This window comes from Triturus cristatus, chromosome 3_2 (assembly GCF_964204655.1).
Source record: "Triturus cristatus chromosome 3_2, aTriCri1.1, whole genome shotgun sequence".
NCBI classification, from domain to species: domain Eukaryota; kingdom Metazoa; phylum Chordata; class Amphibia; order Caudata; family Salamandridae; genus Triturus; species Triturus cristatus.
The window spans coordinates 87150773-87175405 of NC_140584.1; the positions used below are offsets into that span (position 1 = coordinate 87150773).

Consider the following 24633-nt stretch of genomic DNA (forward strand, 5'->3'; position numbering starts at 1 on the left):
TATAACTGGTGAATTGAGAACTATAACTGGTGAATTTTAGTGGTTTTGTCAGTTTAAAACCGTACGTTTTAACTGACATTTCAACCTATCTATAACATCCTTTTAGCCTTTGGTTTTCAGTGAATTTCTAATGTTTTAAACAAAATTAAAGTAAGATTGCATTACGATTCTCAACTATAACGCCACTTTACAGTTTGTTTTTTTCAGTGAATTTCTATGTTTTAACGTAAAGTAAGATGTCCATTGTCATGCATGATATGGAGTTCAGTGTAAAGCCAGGTCTGCAGCCAGGCCCTGCGCCCAACCCACCAAGCACCCTACCCCCGCAGCGCTCAGCTGATTATGTGATGTAACAACACAAAGTGTGTAGTTTTAAGTACGTCATACCTACTGACTGTCAAAGGGTCTGAACACCAAAATGTAAAAAGCGGGCCTATTGACCTTATCAGGGGATCAGCACGTCAACATATATAAAGCAGACCATTGTCTTTGTCAAAATGTCAGCAATAACTATAATCAAATGCATATTGTATTATTTCATAGATTGCAATGTTTAATAAAAGTGAAACAAAAATAAAATCAACATGTCTGAGTCTTTATTTTAAACATTTCTCAGACCAGAATATACTTTTACATTATGGGGAAGCCACAGCACAAAGCAGATAATAACAAATGAGCGGCTCCAAGCGCTCACTTATTATTCTTTTTTGGATTTGTTTTTCCAAAGTGAGAGCGCACCCACAACACACATGCCCTCTTTACATTTAATAAAAAGCGGCCAGACTGATGGAGTGCCTTGGGGCCCAAATAAGTGCTTAGGGAGGGGGGGCAGCATGATCCCCTTCTCAAAAAACTAAAAATGCCAACACTTTAAAAAGAGTGGGAGTTTTTTCCCATTCTGAGCCCCAGATATGAGTATACTCAGGGGAATCCACACCTCTGATAAAGAGGAAAAAAACATTTTGGTGCCAGGGGTGGACCCTCCCCTAACAGGCCTAGGGGGGCATGGAATCCCTAGCCTGCCCCCTATGTTTTTTCTAACCTTTTTGTAGGACAGGAAACAGAGTCTCATTTTGGTCGATGTGATGGCAGCCAATCAGATCATATCTTTAGATCTGTGGATCCTCTCCTGCGTAAAATATACATATATTTTTAACCTTAAATTCTCAAAAACTACTTAACAGATTTATATCAAATCACTAAAGGCAACTCTTTCTGGACCAGGATCTAGCTTTCTGTCAAACTTGGCGTAATTCCTTTCAGCCATTTTTGCTTTTTTCTATCAAGAATTGCATGGGGAAAATGCGTTTTGAGCCTCTCCTTTTTCTCAGCCCCTGCTTAACGAATCACCCCAAAACTTTTAAGAAGGGAGCTGAGGTGGATGAACTTATCTTTTGCCACGTTTTTTGAAGAATTGTCAAACGGTGGCAACGTTATACCCAGTGACGACTTTCACTGGGTTATTTATAGATATGTACCTCTCACTCACACTTCGCCTGTACCTGCTGCCATGAACCTCTTCTATTAATAGGCGTACCTAACTACTTTGAAGGGAGCAGGTTCTATGGGTAGTCTCTACTCTCTAGGAAAAGTCTGAGGGGTAGAGCTAGGTAGTATGAGGCAGCTTTGAGGCACCAGTTGTGTACATTATGCACATGTGTGAGAAGAGGAGGGATGAGATTATAATCTACCCTACCAATAAGAAGTAAACCTCTCCTCCCCAGACAATGAAGGAGGGATAGAAAGAGAAAATATAAGGGGGAGCTCATACTTTCCTGTTTGAGAACACCATGAAAGCACAGACACAATAGAAGATGCTTTGAGGTCACAACAAGAGTCCCACAAGTGCAGCCCGATACAATTCAGAGCATTCAAAAAGTTGATCATGGTCACAGGAACTAATGGAGGGCATGATCCTGAATCAAGAGCAATCAGGAACAGGCACAAAGAGAAGACCAAGAACAAAGCTGGAGGCACCTCCCTCAAAAAACCTAATGAGATGAGCAGCAAGAATTGTGCATTGACAGGCAAAGACTAGTTGAGCCATGGCTGGAAGAGCAATGCCAAACCCTTCACCTGTCCAAGATGTTTCTGTTAGTAGTGTGATGATTTCCCTGTTAGCCCCATTTTGATTCTCCCTTAGTTGCACGTATTAGCTGTTTTAGGTTGCATCTACTTTGCACAACCATACATAATACATTTGTTTTTATGACATTTTCTAAATGTGCTGCACATATCATTTGTTAATTAGTGAATCTTCTTGGGATTCGGTCTGAACATTTTGTACAAGGTCGAATATAGTGTACTGTTTTATTGTGCCCGGTCAGCAACATCTAAAGTTTTTGTCATAACAAGGTAGCACAGCTGCAGTTTTTTAACACAGTAGTTCTTATCATATAAACCGTGTCTCGCCCCCTCGGTGGGCAGAGCGGAGAATTCCAGCACATAAACCAGTCCTCGAACAGAGGCAGCAGCCTTGCGTAAACTGAGTTTACACCTATGATGCGGACCACCTAACAACACACACCAGGTATGGTGTCTACTGCTAATCCCAGAGATCACTAACATATCCCTGTGCTCACATAGTACGTAGCCTAATACCGGTCGGTAACGGCCGATTTTCGGTAATTATACCGTTACCGACCGGTATTTAGGCTTTTGCAATGTAGGGGGCACATTACAGGATTCGGTATTTACCGAATCAGTAAAATTACCGAATCGGTAATTTTACCGATTCGGTAATTTTACTGATTCGGTAAATACCGAATCCTGTAATGATATGTAGGGGGAGTGTGTGGGTGTTGTGGGGATTCGTTATTTACCACCAACTAAAAGTTGGTGGTAAATGACGAATAGGTGAAAAAAAGCATTTTTGTGCACGTTTAAGTGTGCAATGTGGCAGACATACATGCCCTTAGGGCATGTATGTGTGCCACATGTGCACACATGCAGGAATCAGGGGTGCAACAGGGTGTCACTGTGACACCCTGCCACCCTTGATTGTGCTCCCCCCATTACCGAATCGGTATTTACCGATTCGGTAATGGTAACTGGCTTCAAGGGATGCATTATTACCGAATCGGTAAATACCGGTTCTAAAATACCGAATTTTACCGATTCGGTAATAATTACCGAATTATTATCTACATAACATTTACCACTTCATAAATATCGAATCAGTAAAATTCGGTATTTATGAAGTGGTAAATGTTGGGCTACCTACATAAGGCCCATAGTGAGGGTAGGCCTAGATAAATATATTAGTTGCTATAGTTGGGTTGTGTTTTGTAGACAGCCTGCTAGTAATGTTGATCATGTTGCTCAGTTGTATTTCTTTACTTATCGCAGCACAATTGCTTCAAAATAGACTACGATAGTTTCAAAAAATATATTGTAAACTTCCTGTGTGTCTTTCCTTTGTTTATTATGGATATGCATGAGTGAGAAACAAAAGGAGATGATCGGTTTCCACTGTTCCCTTGGGGACTAGAGGTTTATGTTCTAGGTTTGGCAAAATCACCTGCTAAACTGGAAAGGTTAGGAGTTCAGGGGAAGCACTGTGAACTAGTCGGGTTAGGGCCTACAGGTACTGATGTGGCAGAGAGACTCAGTCCCTTCATTCTGATGTCCTGTTCTCCCAAGGCACAGTTCTGCTTCCATGTAGATTCCCTGAAACATTAGACATGGCCATATCCCCAAAAGAGGAAAGGACAACACTAGAGGGACTACAGGGAGTTGAATGGGATGGAGATGTAGTGATGGGAGATTGCAGCGAATGGCCACTGCTGTCCGATGGGGATGAGACAAATTACAATTCTATCTCAGCCTTTTGACCGTGGCTCAAATTCCGCTACGGTGCGGGTAAAATAATGAGTGGGTGTGGTTCAGACGGTCCCCAGCTGTCTTCCGCACACGCCCACCATGACGTCGGACGGCCAGGGACCGCCCGACACATGGAAAGGTTTAAGGAAAGTTGTCCAGGTAGGCAGTGTAGTGTGTGTATGTTGCGGAACCACGGTGGAGCAATGGTCATGCTATATCATGCTTCAATTTAGTGAAGCATGCTTCAATTTAGCCTGAACAGCTGCAGGATATTATTAATCCTATGCTCTATATGCACCCTTACGGATCTACTGCATGTCGATTCTTTAATGCACAGAACATTTCCTGTAATCTAGCCTAAGCTGCGGCTGGACATTATTAATCTTATGTCTGACTGTGTCTTGTAATTGTAATTTAGCGTGAGCAGCTGCATGTTACTTTTAATCTTATGTTCTATATGCACTCTTATTGATCTACCTCATTTTGATTCTTTATTGCACTGAATGTTTCATGTAATGCAGACGGAACAGCTGCGGGATATTATTAACCATATGTCTGAAGGTTTATGGTAATTCAATGTTATGCCTAATATGCTTCCTAACAGATCTGCCTCATTTTGATTCTTTAAGGTACTGAATGTTTCTTTACATGCGACTCGACAATCCAGTACAATACACTACCTGTAGCTGACAACACAGTTCTTCTTAGTCTGCTAATCACCATTCTTGATCCACCCCTATCTCCCCCCTTTACATTTCCTTGGAACACCTCCCCTACCGCGCACCCTCATAACTCGGCTCTCCCCGGGGGCTTAGTCGAGTCTCTGGCTTTCCCCCTGTTCCCCCTTGGTTCACTCCCCCGCCTCTCTTCACCCCATTCCTTTTTCCTCCCCTCACTATTCTTTCACCCCCCCTTGGCCTTTCTAGAGGATTAACATGCCTCCCCGCAATCACCCCCTCGTGACACCGGATTCACTCATAACTAGATATGGCCCCAAATCTTGGACTATCCTTTACCCCCCCAACCTCTCTAAAAATGCTAAGAAGAATTTTAAGCACAAATTATTAATACGTCACCAAGAAACCTTATTTGTGGATAACTACCTCAGTCTCACCTCCATGATAAAAACGAACTACATCTTCTACTCCACACGCCCCTCCAAATGGAAAAGTATCTTCCTCAACCACCTCCCCATCTCGAAATCATGCAAAATACCATATGGTCTGAAACTGTTTTTCAAGGCGAAATTGACATCTCGATTTTCAAATCTGGTAACATCCTCATTCAAGCCTCAGAAAAACACCTCACCATCTTTGAACACCATTACAGCACCTTATCTTACCTTCTATCGAAATCTCCCTCCAACCCTCCAGCCTCCCAATCTCAGGTGGACCTCTCTCTCTTCTACTACCAACCCTCCTCTCACTGACGCTTCAACTGCCTTAGATGTCTCCGAAGGCCAGACGCACTATTTCCCTCCCACGTCAATTACCGTCCCTCTTTCAGAGTCCCCTACAGACCCCCCTGCCACTCAATCTTTCCCTCCTCCTCTTGATTCGTTACCTCCTTACTCTAATTCCCCCCTTTCATCTTCTCCTTCCTCCAGACTCCCTAAATTCGATCTCCATTCGTCCTAACTACTGACTCCAATTCCTACCTCTCCTAACTACCCTCCCCCTTAACCAGGACATCTGCCCTACTCACTCTCCACACCCACCCTTACCTCCCCTTGACTCTCAACGGACTCCAGTGAATCTCCTTTCTCTCCTCCCTCCCCTTCCTTCGTCCATCTACCAGAACACCCCTCTCCACCCCCACCTGTGCTCCCACCCCGCCCTCACCTCAGACCTCCTGTCCAGACTATCTCGGAACACTCTCCTCTCCCCCCCCCCCCGACCTCCCTGCCCCAATCCCTGTATCTCTTATAACACAGACACTTTTTCACATAGAACTCCATCTCGCTAACCTGTCGTTTGAACTCACATCACTCAGGAAAGACGTCAATTCCCTCTCCGCACTTAACCGCCCCAACCATTCTATTTCCCTGGGCTCTGTCCTAAACAACACCTCATTCCACCAACAACGGAAATCTACCCCACTCTGTAACGATACATATAGTACATCCCACGCCTCAAGCCATCTCCCCTCTCCTGATCTCTGTGTCCTCAGTCACTCTTTCCCCCATAACTCTCTGATTACAGACCCTCCTGTCCCCCACGCATCCATCCCTGTGATCCTTGGAACTAACAGAATGCCAACCTCCCCAGCTTCTCCCAGGCTGCCTCCGCAACTTACCACTATCCATTCTATCCCCCCTCCCAAAACCAATCCTAAACCCCTTTCCTGCATGCTGGTTAACTGCCGCTCAGCTGCTTGTCATGCGATTGAAATATCGGAAACTATCCTTAGTGAATCCATTGACATCGCCTTTCTAACTGAAACTTGGCTCAATGATCACTCTTCTTCCATTCTTACCTGCTCTCTCCCTCTGGCTACTCCATCGTCGAAAACATAGACCTGACAGACAGAATTGGAGGTGGTCTGGCCATAATCTATAAAAACAAACTCCAACTCTCACTTGTGCAGAGCTCCGATCATTCTACTTTTGAATACCTCGGAGCAGAACATCGAGTGCATGGTTCCCCGCCAATTCGCCTTCACAATATCTACCACCACCCTAGTAACTCACTTCCCTTTGTAGAAGTATTGTCCGACGTGCTTTCTCAATCCTCGCTTTCCAATTCTAAAAACCTCTTCCTTTGGGACTTTAACCTCCATTGGAACAAAAAGGATGATCCTATAGTTAACCTCCTTACGGAGCTACTGGATATTAATGACCTGAAACAACTCTGCCATTCGCCTACTCTCACAAAAGGAGCCCCTCTGGACGCTATCATTACAAGCACTGATTTGGCCTCCCTCCATCGTACCCATCGACTGGTCTAACCATCACCTCATCCTTTTCACGATCTCCAACACAATGCTACCCCCTCCCCCCAAAATCATAAAACAGAAGAAATTGACTAGAAATGTCCATTTTATTCCCCCGGGCGAACTTGAGACTAAAGTCAAAGCGCAACTTCGACTTCCTCCTCTTTCCCAAAATGCTAATGACCTCACTGAGAACTTTAATAACTCCATCTTGGTTGTCCCTGACCAAATTGTTCCAGCCAAACTTAAACTTCAGAAAAACACATCCTCCAAATCCTGGTTTAATACGGATCTCAACAATGAGAGGCGCGCCCTAAGGTCGACTGAACGCACTTGGAGACAAAACCCTTCCTCTCCAAATCTCGCCCTCCTCAGATCCGCCAGGTTCAATTACAAAAAGCATATCCTTAATACAAAGGCTGCCTTCTTCCGCTCACAACTGGACTGTGCCAAAAATAGACCCAGGGAACTATTCAGCATTATTAAAAACCAAACCACCTCTGCCCCCCGCAAGGTGACAGCCGCTATTGAGAGATGTGAAGAAATTGCTAACTACTTCTCAGAAAAAATCTCCAAAATCGATCCCTCCTTCGTCTTAACTCCCCTTCCACATTGCACACTACCCCCCAAGATTTTTCCTCCAATTGTCCAGCCCTCTTAACTCTTCCTCACGACTTCATCTCTGCCTCTAGTCATTTCTTTACCTGAATCAGACCCCACCAAACTTGAGAAAAAAACAATGCTTCCTAGCATCACTTCCATCCAGTTACTGAGCTCGAAGTCCTCAACGTAATTGCCAGACTTAAACCATCCCCTCACACCAGTGACCCTCTCTCTACCAACCTTGTCCAAGATTTAAAACACATCATTGTCCCTTTTTCGCCCTCTATCATCAACTCCTCCTTTGCCGCGGGATGTGTCCCTGTTTCCCTCCAACTTGGACAAATCACTCCCATCCTCAAAAATCCTGCCGCCGACCCTAATGACCTAAATAATCTTTGGCCTATCTCTAACCTTCCTCTTCTCTCTAAAGCCCTTGAAAAATGTGCCCTGTTGGACTCTTTGCAATCAGGTTTCAGAAAGGGCTGTAGTACGGAAACGGCCATGCTCAATATAATTGATGACATCCATCACTCCCTCGACTAAGGCGAGTCCTCCCTTCTCATTCTCCTTGATCTCTCTTCTGCTTTCGATACCGTGAACCACTCTACTTTACTTAACACTCTTAAAGATCGTTTTGGCCTCAACCGTTCAGTTCTCAAATGGTTCTCCTCCTTTTTCCAACACAGAACCCAGCAAATTAAAATACACGACTGTCTTTCGAAACCAGTGCCTTTCTCGCTGGGTGTCCCCCAGGGCTCTATTCTCTCTCCCTCTCTTTTCAACCTCTTTATGGAACCTCTCACCCTTATTCTCAAGCATGCAGGAATCAAGTATCACCTCTACGCCGATGACACCCAACTTTATCATAAGATTCAATCCCGCTCTGACGTCTTGACTAAGATTCAATCCTGGTTCCACTACAACCACCTCAGACTCAACCCAACAAAAACTGAAATCATTCTTTTCTCCCCTAAAAACAGCTTGCTCCCAATCCAATCCTGGATCTCGGACCTTACAGCTCTCAACCGTTCCTTGTCCAATTCAGTTAAATCCCTCGGAATGAACATTGACAGAACCTTTCTCTTATCGCCCACATTAAAAACTCGGCCAAAAGCGCTCTCTCACTCTCTATCACCTCAAGAAACTAAAACCCTTCATTCCTGCTGATGACTTTAGATCAGCTGTCCAATCACTGGTCCTGTCTAAAATCGACTATGGTAACGCCATTCTCTCTGGAACACCTAAAGTCCACCTAGCCCCAACCAAATCTGTTATTAACCTCGCTGCTAGGCTCATTACCGACCTCAAACGGTTCGATCACATCTCCCCTACCCTTAAAGCCCTCAATTGGCTTCCCATTGAAGGCAGATCTTCCTATAAGACCGCCTGCATTACGCACAAAGCCCTGCATCAACACACCGCGCTGTACCTCACAGATAAACTCCTCAAAGCGGGCTGCTCTCTAACACTAAGGAGCTCAAACACACTCGTTCTTGTCCCTCCTCTGTTAAACAAGAAATCCACTCAATCATGCTCCTTCTTCGGAAAAGCGCCTACCATCTGGAATGCACTCCCTAAAGAACTTCGTTGCAACCCCTCCTACTTCAGCTTCAAAAAGACCGCAAACTACACCTTCTCAACAAATTCTGGGGTCCCTAACCCCTTCTCTGGGCTCATATCCCAACCCAGTTTACTACTGTTAAGGATCCCCCCCCTCTGATCCCCCCCAACGCCCTCTCTCCACCCCCTTTTTCACTTCTTTCTTTTCTTCTCCCTCTATCTCACTAATCATTTTCATAGGCCCTACCTGATACACTTGACTTTTCCTTACCACCCCCTCACAGCTGCTCACCATTTTTACATCCTGCCCCCCTCTTCTCTATCCCCCCCACCCTTCTCCTCGACAACCTCTCTTCTCTTGACCTGCTATGGAATATCGCAATTTGTTGTAACCAGATCGTATAAATTGAGATATTACCTATTGTTTTAATTGGACTTGAATGCTACCTCATTGTATTTTTTTGCTATTTTTATACCTACTCATGTGACCCCTGTAAAGCGCTCTGATACCCTTGGGTCCAGCCAGCGCTATATAAACCTTAAAAATTAAATATATGTCTGAAAGGAAGGGGTTGCGCAGGATAGATCCCAATATATAGGTAATCTACAAATATACCAGTTTATCCTACCCAATGAAAGGGAAAATGTGTATATACACGGATTACTAAGGGACTAAACATCCTTTGTAACAGGACTAAAAATTGACCGGAGAGGTAAATTTTAATTTAAACTCTATATGCAAAGTTTTGGAACTTCCTTTGAACAAGTGTTTTTTGAAGTGTTCTTTCTTATATCTGGTCCACAGCTTTAGTTTTACCGATACATCTTACTGAGACTCCTTTCATTTATGTATCAGCATATAAATTGGGTTAAAAAAAAGAAAGAAAACACAGCAGACAAAACGTATGCCGATTCTTTCAACTTACTTTCAGCCCTCTATAATATCAAATGCTTAGGGCAGAATCAACGGTTATACATTTTTTTTTTACAACTAATTGTTGTAGAAAATTACATTTTCAGTCAATAAAATTAGATTGAGAGGTAGAAAGACCAATATAAAATCATTTTATTTAGCACCCTTTTTTACCCAAGCACAGCAGTAGCTTGGGGCATTGTGGAATCTGAAGTCTCTTAGGAGGTATATATTGTTTAGATCTAAATTGTGACTACAAGACAGTGGTGTAGCAAGGGGAAGAATTCTGGGGGCGGCCCCCCCGCTCTTACCTGTGGCCGTCGCGGGGCAGCAAATGCAGGAATCGCCAACAACCTCCCGTCCCCCCTTTGGATGCGGCAGTCGTGGGCGGTAAATGCAGAAACCGCCAGCACCCCCCCCCCCCCTTACATGCAGCATGTATCTTTTATCAAATTTAAAATTCTAGTCAAGACTCTTCCTTTTAAAATTGGGAATACAAACATTTAAAGATACATTGTTCGTTTTGTGTGTGTAGAACCAAACAAGTTTAACAGTTTCCATGCTCAATTAAATGACCCTAAATGTAGGGTTCAATGCAGAAAAGAGTACTGATACTACCCCAGACTGGATTAGGACATTTGGTAGTAAGCTTTGCTGGTAAAATTTGGGGATTCTCTTAGTGTGACACTGCAACCAAGATCTGCTATAGACTTTGGGATTTAGGAATCCTGATACACCATTGTTAGTCACATATCCAATCAAATCAACATAATTCAATCGAAGTGTGTGTGTAGCATGTGTAGAAAGCTCTTTTTGTTAGTGATGAAAGTATGGACAGCTGACATATTTCACTCTGGTGAGTTTAAAAAAAAAACTTTTGTTAAAAAAATAAAACATGTTATGGAGGTCTAGATGTCTGATTATTGATGTCCGAATCATGCCTTGTGGTCAAGTACCAGGAAAACGCTTAGTCATTTTGGCCACCACTGCACGTCTTGTCACTTCAGAATCAAGATATCACCTAAAGTGTCAAAACATGCAGACCCCAGAGGGACAAGCGACGAGGGTTCAGGCCCAGACTCGGACACGGGCTCACACCCAGTAGTGACCTAGACTGTACCGCTTACTGCTACCTGGAGGGGCCTAGGACACCGTTGGGGCCGGGCACCCGGGTGCTCTATGGGGAGGTTTTTACTAGCCTTCGGTAAACTGGAGGGGACATTTTTGCTCGCTGCTGTGGACATACCCTCTGTGGGATTTCCTGCCTGCCTCCGGTTGTAAATGTCCTATATAGTGTGTCCACAACTCTTCCCGATATAGATATATACAATACGTTCCCCCCCACTGCATCAGGTAATTTCTTTGATTTCCTTTTTCTTTTGCCCCAGTTGGGTTGTTTGTTTTGGATTTAGTTTGTTTGTTTTTAATAGTTGGAATTATGTTCAAACTACTGAAGTAACAGTTTGTAAACCCATAACGATGTTTGGGTAGCCTGAAGCATGGGTGGTTAACCCCACATTGAGTATTGGTAAGAACCAAGTAGTTTGAAAAAGGTACTAAGTAATATGGCCAGTATTTTATTGCTGTTGTTATAACGATATTAGACTTTAGCATTGTCTTGCCTTTTATCAAATTATGAGACTTGTGTTACAAATCAAAAACGTCAATAAAGATACTTAAAAAAAAAAAGTGGCAAAACATGCAGGGCTGAGTGAAACAAAATAAATATTTCCTGTTAACTGAGAGCTAGAAGGGACTCAAATGTAGCTAACAAAAGCCTTGAGAAAGCTACTCGACCAATTTGCCTGAGCAACACACATTTGGGATCTACAGTTTCAATACTGATAAAACAGCACTTGCTATACCCCTCTTGGATTGATGTATGATGCCTTGATAACTTGTATGACTAATTGTGGTGCATCACGATTGCCAGATCTCAACCTGTTATAAACCTAAACAACTTAAAATATTGTATCATTTTTAAAAGGGTTTTTCATCTTTTCTTTTAGCTGTTTCCTTCAACTACAATTATTTTATATATTTTGTACTACAGTTATATAAATCAATATAGGCCATGGATTGATTGTAGTATTGAACAATATGCAGCGACGACTGATTTATATATATTACCAAATTAGCCATCCGTCAATCTATATAGGATTACAGACACAAAAAAGGCATTTTATGCTGAATTTACAAAGGTAGCACTGATTTTAAGGAGGACAGGGGAGATGGTTTCAACAGGACAGTAAATTCTAGCATTGGGGTGTTCATCACTCCAAATAAATTCATCTAGCGAGGAACTTTCTAACTGCAATCAGTGCTTAATAGAGTAATACATACTTTGATATTATTACTCATTTTCAATTATTCACTAGCAACCTATTTCTAATAGGTTCTATTAAAAGAGAAAGTCTTTTACGTTAATTTACGAAGCGATTATGTTGGAAGCTAATTAATTATAGTGTCTTCTAGAGGCACCTGAGTTAGGTGGAACATGTAATGCAAAAGATTAAATGATAATAGAATTAATAATAAGGTAGACTTTCGAGCCAAAGACTTGGTAATCTTTTCGACATTCTCAGAATCACTGGCCTTCTTTTCAGTGGGAAATGTTAGTCCCTTCCATTGTTCATTACATTTAGTTTTACTTTTCAACAACCTATGCTTAAATAGCAGGTAGAGTGTGAACAGGAGCATTTTGAGCGGGAGTAGGAAAGTAACAGAGCAAATAGAAGGTAGAGATAGGAGTAAGATGTAGTTTGTCACCTCTTCAAATCAATAACAAATGCATTGAACAATTAGAAGGTAGCCAGAGTACAGGCCAACCGGCCTCTGTACGTGAGCAGTCACCGACTAAAGTGTCAGCTTTTATACTGTGCCTGTAGGTTTGTGTGCTGGTAAGCATGTGTGATTATGTGTTATTACAGATAGGTCATATAGCCTGGATGGTCACACTGAAGCCACATCAGTATTCCTTCTCCCTGACACAAATCTACCCCCTTAAAGGGGCTAGTTTATGGAGCGTAGAAGGGAAAAGACACAATCCTCTGACATGGATGAACCAATTTTATCTATCTAAGAAGGATGAAAGCTGAATTAGCCCGGCCCAAACACAGAACTGGGGCCTCTAGATCTTCTTCAGATCTCCGCAATACACGCTGTAACAACTAGAGCACCGGACTAACCAAGAGACCTAAAGCCAAAGACGCAAAGAAGGTCTCTGTCTTGTGTACCTAAGCATGTTGTACCAGAGCTTTACTTACCTCGCTGTACGCCTGCGTCACTTGCTCATACAGGGATTGGTGGTGGTGGATCGCCAGCTCCAGGTCCTGCATTTCGGAGGGAAGCCCTCCTTCGTTGCACATCTTGCACCAGGCGTCAACACCTGATAGAAACTGAGAGAAAAAAAACCATACAGCTCAATCAAAAAGCAGCAGCAGACTGTGTAACAAAGTCAGCTTAAAAAAACAAAGACACCAAGCCAAAGTTCAGACGTCTGACGCATCAAACGTAAATAAACTACAAGATAGATAAGCCAAGAGCATATGATATGTTCTGAATGCTAATTTTTTTTTAAAAATAAACTCACAAAACTGTCAAAAAACGTTTATTGGAGTATTCAAATTTGCACTCGGCAGTCAGAAGGATAATGCGCAGAGAGGTCATGGATCAACTTCTTCCTGATTGAGCCACTTCTCTTTTCAGACATATAAGCCGGAAGCGGAGGCAGACCCGTTACTGGCCATGCATGGACTTTGTGCTACTCTTCTCAGAACATATGTGAACAACTGAGAACCATCTGAGCACTGGACATACCCTTACAGCTCGATTATTCCCACAGCAACCAATATGCGGCCACCCAGATGCGGTAACCATGGCTACTGTTGCCCAGGACAAATGTAAATATCACTTCTGTTGCTGGGGTCACTGTAACAATGTATATGCCCACCCAGTGTCATCTCTAGCCCTGGTCTTCCGGTGGAAAAAAACATGGAATACTGCTGAGCACTATGGCTGTTCTGTTGGTTGCAGCCGACCATCAGTCAGGGCTGCCAGCATTGATCTCCTCATTGACTGGCATATTTGTGTCTCAAAAAATTATCTGTCCCGCTTGCTTAATGAAGAGCCAAATGTGAAGAAATTATAATTCAAGGCCCTGTGTTTAGATAACCTGTTGCCAGTTTGTCAAAGACAAGGAAATTTCCAACACAAAACTTCATTTGTCCGGAAATAGTTTTAATAATTGATTTAAATTTGCCAAAAGGTTGACAGAAATAAGTTTGGTGCTTAGGGCATTAAAAAGCATTTCTTTCCAAATATTTCGTTTTATATTTCTACGAGATGGGCATTTGTTAAGTACACAAATGGAGATGTAGGGGGGAGGGGGGTCTACAGAATCTCTCTTAAGGTTGTGGAAATATGGATTTTTCTGATCAGTTATGTCCCCTATCTTGGACCCCAACGATTTCATGTATGAATCACAAGTACATGTATGTTCCCTCCAGTTCCAGTTATGAAGACGCAAACTCATGTGCGTTCACCGTCAACATGTCCTCTTTCAGATCAGCCATGAATAGGCCGGATATTCCATTCCTAAGTATGAAAGGCCACCGGCTTTATATGGTTCACTTATGCCATTTTACAGTCCAGGCAAGTAGGCCCTGATTCTGTCATCAAGCTTTTCTTGCTTTCTGCCTCTGAAGCTCCAGTCTGAGCCTGCATCTGTGACCATGAACTTTGTCTCATTCCCTGCGCGGCTCACGATGCCTGACATCAGCCTGTTGCCTGCCAAGAAACTGTATTTCACCTTCGAAATTATCTGCTCCGTTCCCTGCCCAATGCATTCCTGTCTAGTAGTTTAAGTAAACATTCTTCCAGCTACCGAGCAAAGGCCCGGCTTCTCTGTCTTTATGCAAGTAATTCATAGCCTTATTATTATGGAAGACTTCTGCCCTCGCATCTAGTGTAGACACTTAGACGCTTGTACACGCACTAACAGTCAGTATAGGCAGTATAGAATAAGATTCTACTCTAAGAGACCTCTCTTTTGGATAACATAGTTCTTTAAACATAGGATGTTAGATATGATTTGGGATTAGGTTGACTTGACCCTCCAGACATCTGTCGCCACATGTAGAGCTAAATGTCAAGTCCCCTTCACCCCCTAGTTGCACGTCAATCACACGTCATGCTGCTGCGCGCGCATTTCTGCCAAGTAATTCTGCTAACGTTGCGAAATTCTTTCATGGAACCACCCTATTATGACATCACACTTAATGACGTTCTTTAGTTACACCCAGTTACGCCTACTTTTGCTACGTATGTATGTCTTATCTACACTATCAATTGTTACGCCTCTTGCATTTGCTTCACTGTAATGCCTATTGTATAAAAGTGATTAATTATCAATAATGTATGTACTTCACTTCCTGAACCTCCGTGGTGATGGAACTTGGAGTCACCGATTCGAATCGTCCATTGGAATAAAGCCCATTCCGAACCTCTAATACCACGGATTCTGCCTCTTATTTATTGAGCTATTTTTATTATGTTTCTGTATCAAATTAAGTCCCGGTAATTAAATTATTTACCACATGAATGGCGCCCGAATAGGGACACTTTCTCATCTCACGCGCCGGCGGTGCGTTGCAGGCCCGGTCTCCTGCCACAGCTGGACGGACAACAACGCGTACCAGCAGGATTTCCTGTATCTCCCTCCGGTCAAGCGGGGGCGACTGAGGCTGCGATCAACACCCAGACGAGGCGGTGAGAAGTGCGAAGTATCCCGACCAGAGCCTAGCTGAGAGAGCAAGATCCGAGGTATACAGAGGCCCACCAGGTTTCCGAAGCTCAGAAGTGTCCGAAGTTGTCGAGTCGAGTCCAGTCCGGTCCAGTTCAGTTCAGTTCCGTTCCGAGGCCTTCCGTTCCGAGCTACCCGGTGAGTACCATTACTGGGGAGGCGTTCTGACGTGCACATAGGTTGTGCCGGTCAAGACGGGTTTGGGTACACAAATCCGGTCTGCACTGTTTTAGCAGTGTATCTGTACTGTTTAGCAGTATATCTAGTATATCAAGTATATAAATTCAGAATAATTCAGTTAATGCCGAGTATTATGTTTAGTGATTAAGTTTCCTTAGAATCATCATCATCATTGTTGCTCATTTAAATGTTAAATGTTAAATGTGTTAATACGTCCTGCATATTGTGGTGTGAATGACTGTTCATCACTGTGTTTATTGTATTAAGTTTGTTCAAGATCAAGTATCAGACCAGTTCTCAATATGCCGCTCTTTTCGAAATTAAGACAGTTCACAACTAGAAAAGGGGTACTCGAAGAAGCTGTTCCTATTCCTCCTAGGGACACTCCAGGGTACTTCATGTATCATAAGCACGGCTTAGACGCTATATTATTTCTTGATTTGTGGGTAGACTACACCAAGGAATTACCAGAAAGTCAGAGGTGGCCCACAGCTGGGACCTGGGATGCAGATTGCATCGTGAAAGTAGAGGAAGAATTATGGAAAAAGAAAGCTAGACAATCACAGAAAGACGCCATTGAATTATGGCGTAAAGAATCGTATAGACGTACAGAAAAAGCACGTAGACAGGAAGAGAAGAGTAAGGAAAATTCAAATAAAGTCCGAGAAAATCTATTAATTAAAGAAGGTACACGAGTGACATCAGAACAAATAGACAGACAAAGAAATGCCCTTATGAATGGTATGTATCCCCTCCTGGCCGAGGGATTACCTAAGGCTACTCCGGGGATACCAAAAGACTTGCCACCCCCATTATTTCCAATAAAAGTACATCCTAAGGGGCATCCTAGAACCGCAGAAGATGTTTTTCTTTCCTCATATTTAGATGACGCAGCTCCCGAGTATGCTAACGCCGCCCCAGATAGAACGTCGGCCGGGGAGGTTCAGCGCCAAGATCCTGTATCTGTATCTCTACAACAACAAATCCTGACACAAGTTCCGGCAAGCACATCTGTTTCCACATCTGTTCCTACAGCTACTTCTATAGCTGTGTCCACACCTATAGTTGCTGTATCGCGTTCTACGAATCCTTTCACGCCCGATACCCCAGACGGGGCTACCGGAGGTGCTACCAACATTTTTTCTACGCCACCCAGAATAAATAAACTTACTTTTCAAGAATCAGCACATCCACGTACCCCCAAACTCATAAATTCCCGCACGCTTAAGGAACTTCTTGTAGATTGTAGATATGACCCTGTGCCCGGCAAAGAGGACGAAATGATCATGGCATCATTACGTATCAGACGAGCCGCGGTGTATTTGGGGAAGTTACCAGGAATGACTGTGCATCTAGATAATATATATCATTTTGTCCAAACAGGGCGAGATTCTGAATGTATTAACAGAGCTATGGAATACCAGAAAGTGGAGATACAGGGGGAACTGTTACGTTTCCTCATAAATTGTGTGATCAGAAATCAAGACCGACCGGGGGTAGACCCGGAAGCAATGCAAATTCTTACCAGATGGAGCCAGAATATATCAGAAGGGAGACATGATAAGCAAAAATGTATAATAGCCATGTGTCGAAAGATCCGTAAAGAAATAGAACGACTACACGAAGAGAGATTAACGGTAGATCAGTTCGAACAAAGCGAGGAGGAAGGATCAGGACTGTCCACAGGACAGTCAGAAACCATAGCCTATGTAGGTAGAGGAAGATCTTGTAATAGTACTAGATGTTTTACTGACCCGATACGTCCGATATGTCCAGATAATAACAGGAATTTCCAAACACCTATAATAAATATAAGGTCCCCCGAGCATTCGTTCCAAGCCGCTGACAAATTACTGCGAGAGCGAAGGGGTTATCATTTACTCGATTCTATGGATGAACAAGAATTAGCCAGGTCAGCCGTTCATTGGGTTGACAGTCCCGGAAAATATGGTGATGATACAGTAGCACACACATTTTTGAACCTCACCCCAGATGAACAGCGTTTAGCTGGGATTTATATGATTCAACAACTTCTTATACTATATAAAAGCCAACATTCAGATCCTGGTCCCTTACCTGATATATTGACTGAATTACTCACGAATAGATGGAGAGGTTCAGGTACTAAGTTAATTAAAGAAATACTAGAATCAAGAAAGCAGTACATTCTTTTTGTATGCCCAGAACATGTCTCACTGCCCATCAAGGAAAGACCGATGTATTACATGGACAGACAGAATCCCTTACGAGAAGTACACCCAATAAAGGGCGAGGACAATCAGTTTAAACGTGTATTTGTATATACGCCCATATCGAAAATAGAATTGTTAGAAATGAAGAAAGTGGTACCCAGTCATGACAAAGACCCAGCGGGTTTCCACCGAGAAATTAAAGACATGTTACTCATGGGAGAGTATACCTATCCCGACATTATGACAATATTAAAGGTATTAATGCCTGCTGGCATTTATGAAAAACTCAAGGAAAAAGAGTGGGAGGTGGGAGACCAAAAGATAGACTGGACAGCATTAGAAAATGAAGAAAAAGCCCGAGGTCCAGGTTCGGGGCTTGGGGACAAAACTAAAGCACTACCAGGTTTACTAGTACAGGTACTGCCGCGTTTATTAACTACGAAAAAGGAAGACTGGGGTGCAATCTCAGCCTGTAAACAAAAGCAAGATGAAGACACTAGTGATTTCTATGCCCGATTTGAAAAATGTTTTGGTATAAATAGTGGCATAAAAGCAAGTAGCGAATCATACCCACATCTGTTTGTGACAAAATTAGTTGAAAATTCCTTGCCCCAAGTGAAGAATAGAGTATTAAAATTCGAGAGTACCTGGCAAGGTAATACCCCATCACAAATGTTACAAATGTTACAGTACCATTACAATAGAATTAGAGAGGAACAAGAACATGAACAAAGACGCATGAAAGACACGAAAATGAAAATGCTAGTCTCTCAGACAGTTCCAGCTGAAGGACATAAAAAGGGTACGACGCATTCCGGTGAGTCAGCAGGACCTGTAAAAGGGACATGCAACTATTGTAAACAGCCAGGACATTACATACACGATTGCCCAGTCCTGAAGCGTAATATCGCCACAGGTAAAACACAGGAAAGACCACGGCCACCTAGACAGGATCAGAATGAACAAGGAGCTCCGCAGCATGCACAGTCCATGCCAGCTCCACAACAGTCTATACAGTTTGTGCCAGCTGCACCAGCGCTGCCGGTTGCTGCCACACAAACCACGACACGACAGCTGTACCAGACCGCACAGTAGGACTATCCTGATTATCAACGATATGCATGAACCAGCCTAGAGAGGGAAGTTGACTTACCCCTTATCGAGGTCCCTGTAGACCAAGAAGGACCTTATGTACATAGTGAATTATTAGGCCAAGATAGAAAATTTTTACTTGATACAGGGGCAAGTCGAACAACAATAAAACACAGTGAAGTTCCAGGGGCACCCCTCTCAGGCTCACAGAATATTTCCCTTGGTTTTTCAGGAAAACCTATTGTTTTTTTTTTTTTTTTTTTTTTTTTTTTTGAAACCTTTATTGACATCGTAATCAATTACACATATGGGCCTACAACCCCCGGGGCCGGCCGCTAGACACGAAAATCACAGCAAGCAAGGCTATCACAGTCAGTACCTCGGGGAGCAAAATCTCGTCGCTAGCAGACTCCCAATCTTGAACAGCCCAGGTAGGAGATCAGGATAATAAAGGTTTACATTTTATGATGAAAGGATGAAAGGATCAGGTGCCAAACAGTTTCCCAGATAACGAAAAATGGCAGGCAGAGCGATAAATGTCGACAATATACAGCAATCTATCTTAGCAATGGCACTTGAAACAGGAAATTAAGGATGTAGAGAAAGGACACGGCCATTGCGTCTGCAACCCCCTGCCCCAAGACCCAGGAGACTCCACGGAAATTATGGCACTCCGGAAACAGTAGCGATTGACAACAACGGAATACTATCCTACTGATCCCAGGAAAAGGACAGGAAAGAATAAGAGAAGAAAAAGAGGCCATGGAAAAAGGAGACGAAAGACTAAAGAATCCCCCCCCCCCAACCCCCCACCCTGCACCTCTGCAGATGAGTACGGCCCCTCCCCCCAGCAGCGTGCCTGTCGCCCCGGAACCAGACCCGAAATATAGAAGAAACAGAGAAAGGGAGTAGAAAAAGAGCCCCCACCAGACGGGGGGGGTTGAGAGACTATTAATAAACTGGAGGAGGGCCTACAGAACACGCCCCCGACTTCTCCCTCTTGCACCATATGTTGTCCCATAAAGCAAGCAATAAAGAACCCCAAATCGACCCCGTCGAGAAAGGAGAAAGGAGCAGTGCATACTTAGTACATCAACAATTACACCGTGTGAACACACAACTCCCGAGCCCGCCCGCCTAGTAGGTGACCACCTCTGGAGGGTCAGCATCATCCTTGGCCACTCTTTGAAAACCCACCCATGCCTACCCCACGTCCCAGAGCCATGTCCAATGTCACCAGGGAAAGAGGCGTCCAATAAAACTCAGGAAGCAACACACACCGGTAGGGTAGAGGGCTCAGAAGATCGATACAGTCAGTTCCATGGAAGATCGTCTTTCCCAATGCCGATCCAGGATTTACACTACACACCAGGCCCAGGAAGGCGGAATCAGCCAGAGCGGGCGACCATAGCCCGGAGGCTGCCCGGGTCATCGGAGGCCACGCACGGATCGAGGCCACCCCCCCCCACTCAGGCCAAAGACCATCGGTACCGACCAGATCCACCGCCAGCTGAGCGCACGTTGACATTCTGTCCGGAGAGTCCAGGCGTGCACTATTCACCGGGGCGATCACGACGTTGTCCCCCCGTGCGCGGCATGAGAAGTCCCAGCGTACCTGGGGATAGGCAGGTGGCAGCTGCTCCGACGCCAATGTCACTCCATCGAGCTTGCTCCCCAACACCCAGGTGCCGTGAATCAAGGTGGCGTGTAGGGCACCGAGAGCCTCGAGAAGGTCCCCGTACCCCAACGCAGCTCCCGGCTCCCGCTCCGCTACGTTCCTCAGAGTCGCACCCTCCCAATCCTGCCGAGACCCGGTGTACAGGATGTTGGACTCTGTCGCACCAAAATAGCCACAGGGTAGGTCCATCCCAGATCGGGACCGGGACTCAGACACAGGCGCCTCGGGTTCCATGGCACTGGTGGCAGATTCCGAAGGCAAACAAACAGGGTGTCCGGTGTGTGGTCCTGGGCCACAGTCGCCCCCACCACGGACCAGCGCCCGCGAAAATCCGGGAGCGGCCCGCGAAAATCACCAGAGAGTCTTGAAGTGCCACCTCGGGCACACACGCGTTCAGCTACGCTTTAGGCACCCACTCCCTGGCGACTCGTGCGGCGGGGGCCGTAAAGCTATGCCCCAAACTGCGTCAAATTTTAGTGTTGTTATAGGCCACGTTAGGAATGGGGCGAGCTCAGGTACCTGTGCGGTTCTTCCCGGGCACCGTCAGACACCAACAAGCCAGAAGGGATCCAGCACGAGCTCCACACCCTCCGCCGAGCTCCCCCCCAAATGAGTGGGCCTCCTATTCAGTTCGTCGGCGCAGGCAGCACAACAGTCTCTGCTAACGGTAGGAGACCAAGCGTTTCAGGCTGCACTGAGCCGCACCAACCTGCCGAGTCTCCCCGCTCCGTTAGCTCAGGATGACAAAGGCCGGGGCAGGGGGGAGCGGACACCACCAGCAGGTCAATGGCCCTCGAGCCGGGCTCGGAAGAAGGTCCCCGCGGCCAAAGCGGCCGCGACAATAGAGCACGGCGATGCGCCGTGCTATCGCGCCACCGCCGTGAAAAAGGGAAGCCGGCCAAGGGCGTCTCACCAGGGGCCACAGTCAGGTGGGGGCGTAGATCGGATGCCCCGGTGCAGGTCCAGGCAATTCTGAGGGCAAGCAGTGGTCCCGGTGAAGCGGGGACAGCAGGAGTAATCCTTTGTTAGGGACGAGCCGCCGCCATCTTCCCCCTCGCGGCCGGCTCGCCCCGCCTCACCTCGGTCAGAGCGTTTCGGTGCCGCTCCGGAGCCCAGTCTCGGCCCCCCAATCCTCAGCGCTGCTGCTGCCGTGTGTCCGCCCAGTCGCCGCCCAGGCCGCTCGGGACAAGGATCCCCTCGCCGGCCCCACAAGTTGCGGCGCCACCGCCGGGTGTCCAACGGCCCGGCTGGGCTCGTCACTGTGCGTCCCGGCTTCAGGCCCTGGCGAAGGACGAGGCTTCCGGGGACGATTTCTCCGCGGTTGGGCGAGCTACGAACACCGGAACCGGCGGGATGGGGTCCGTCGGTATTCCGGTCACGGGATCTGTCGAGGGATGAAGCGGATCAGTGGTCAGGATAGTCGCGGGCGAGGATGGACGGCGGAGCTCCCTCACAACGCGGCCATCTTCAGCCCATGCTTGGCTCCTCCTCCGGAAAACCTATTGTTAATGAAGTATCACAGCCTCTTCCACTTACGATAGGACCCTTGACCAGAACTACAGATTTATTGCTTACTAAATCATGTCCAGAAAACTTGTTAGGTATAAAAACACTGAAAGCTCTAGGAGCTATAATATGTTGTTCTCCGGAAGGAGTAAGATTGTTTTTACGTGATTTCAAAGGTCACTATGTGTCTCGAGACATGGATCCCCGACTGCAGACTTTACCTACACATTTATGGGCACAAGGCCCTACTGATGTTGGTTGCATGAATATTACACCATATCGAGTTACACTAAGGGCAGGAGTGGTATTACCACGAATGCGACAATACAAGTTACCACCAGATGCTGTAGTGGCTTTACTACAAATCATTGACGAGCTCATTGCCCAAGGAGTGGTTATGGAAACAGAATCCAATGTATGTAATTCTCCGATAATTCCGATTCTTAAACGAACAGATCCAAAGGCCCCGCCAGTATATCGATTGGTTATTGATCTGCGCGAATTGAACAAATGCATTGTGCCACAATTCCCTGTGGTCCCAGATATCTCGTCATTACTGACAGCTATTGATTCTGAAGCAACATTCTTTACTGTAATTGATCTCAAGAATGCCTTTTTCAGCGTCCCAATAGATCCGGAAAGCCAATACTTGTTCGGATTTAGTTTAAATGGACGTAGCTTTAAATTCACACGCGCACCTCAAGGATTTACAGAAAGCCCCAGCATCTATAGCCAAGCACTGAAACGAGAACTCGACAGTATCCACATGCCAGTCAACACTGCCCTGCTTCAATATGTCGATGATCTGCTGATCACCGCTAGAAGCGAACCTGAATGTGAGAAAGCATCACTGACAGTTTTACAATTTCTAGCCGAAAAAGGGCACAAGGTGTCCCCTTCTAAGCTGCAATTCTGTGTCCAGCGAGTTGTTTATCTTGGACACTCGCTGTCCAAGGAGGGAAGGCAGCTTACACCCGACCGCATTCAGTTAATAGCTAACATGACAATACCCAAGACACAAAAGGAGGTGCGGGCTTTTATAGGCCTCACTTCATATTGTAGGCCGTGGATCCCTCAGTATGCATTTCTAGCAAAACCACTCATTCAATTGACAACACAGGAGGCAGCCACATCGACTGTTCTCCCTTGGACTCAGGAACATGCACAAGCTTTTGAAAGCCTAAAGAAAGCCTTATGCCAAGCACCGGTTTTAGCAACACCATGTTACAATAAACAGTTTACACTCTTTGTTACAGAACGCGAAGGTACTGCCTTGTCAGTACTCACACAGGAACAGGCAGGATCCCACAAACCATGTGCTTATTTTTCTAGTACATTAGATCCCGTAGCTCAGGCTTTGCCTGCATGCCTGAAATCAGTGGCAGCAACAGCTTTAGCAATCAGACAAAGCGATGCCATAGTGTTAGGACATCCATTGACAGTTCAAGTACCACATGCAGTAGAGGTTCTCGTGAATCGAACGCAAACACAACACTTGACTATAGCGCGACTTACAGGGTATGAATTAACATTGTTCCAGCCACATATAGAAATCAGACGTTGTAACACATTAAATCCTGCCACACTTTTACCTGTAATCGGAACAGACCCACTAGCTCATGACTGTATTGATGTTATTACAATCACAACGAAACCCAGACAAGACTTGACAGATGTCCCATTGTCAGACCCAGACCTAACGTTGTATGTAGATGGTTCATGTATGAGAACAAGTACAGGAGAGTTAGTGGCCGCTTACGCAGTCACAACAGACACTGAAATCATTGAAACAAATTGCATAAATACCTTGTCAGCTCAAGCAGCAGAGCTCGTCGCTCTGACACAAGCCTGTATTCAAGCCACAAATAAAAGAGTCAACATATACACTGATTCACGTTATGCATTCGGAGTTGTACATGACTTCGGCGTGCTGTGGCGAGAGAGAGGTTATTTAACTTCTCACGGTGCCCACATTCAGCACGGACCCCTCATTCATGCCTTATTAGATGCAATACATCTACCCACTGCAATATCAATTATGAAATGTAAAGCTCATACGAAAGTTACTGATATCATTTCTCAAGGCAATGATCTAGCTGACAGAACAGCTAAACAGACTGCTCAAACTCAAACATCCGACATGACAAAGACAATAGTCCCGACGCCAACACATTGTATGACGGTTAAGGATCCCACTCTTGATGTAATTGACATACAGACACATGCTACACCAGACGAAATAAAGAAATGGACTGAATTAGGAGGGATTCAAACGGACCAAGGATGGATGACGAAGGAAAAATCTGTGTGGTTCCTTCCTGATTCAATGGTCCAAGTTATTATTAACACTATA

The 24633-nt window shown here is 45.0% G+C and overlaps 1 protein-coding gene across 8 annotated transcripts in view; it reads right to left on the minus strand.

Annotated features, from left to right (window-relative positions):
• The window catches only part of KALRN (kalirin RhoGEF kinase), a 1569312-nt gene that overhangs the window by 868768 nt on the left and 675911 nt on the right, over positions 1-24633 (minus strand). For all 8 annotated transcript variants that reach the window (XM_085647304.1, XM_085647302.1, XM_085647305.1 and 5 more), the window contains exon 8: positions 13096-13227. In XM_085647304.1, the coding sequence (XP_085503430.1) occupies positions 13096-13227 (132 nt within the window). The remainder of the gene's footprint in view (positions 1-13095; positions 13228-24633) is intronic.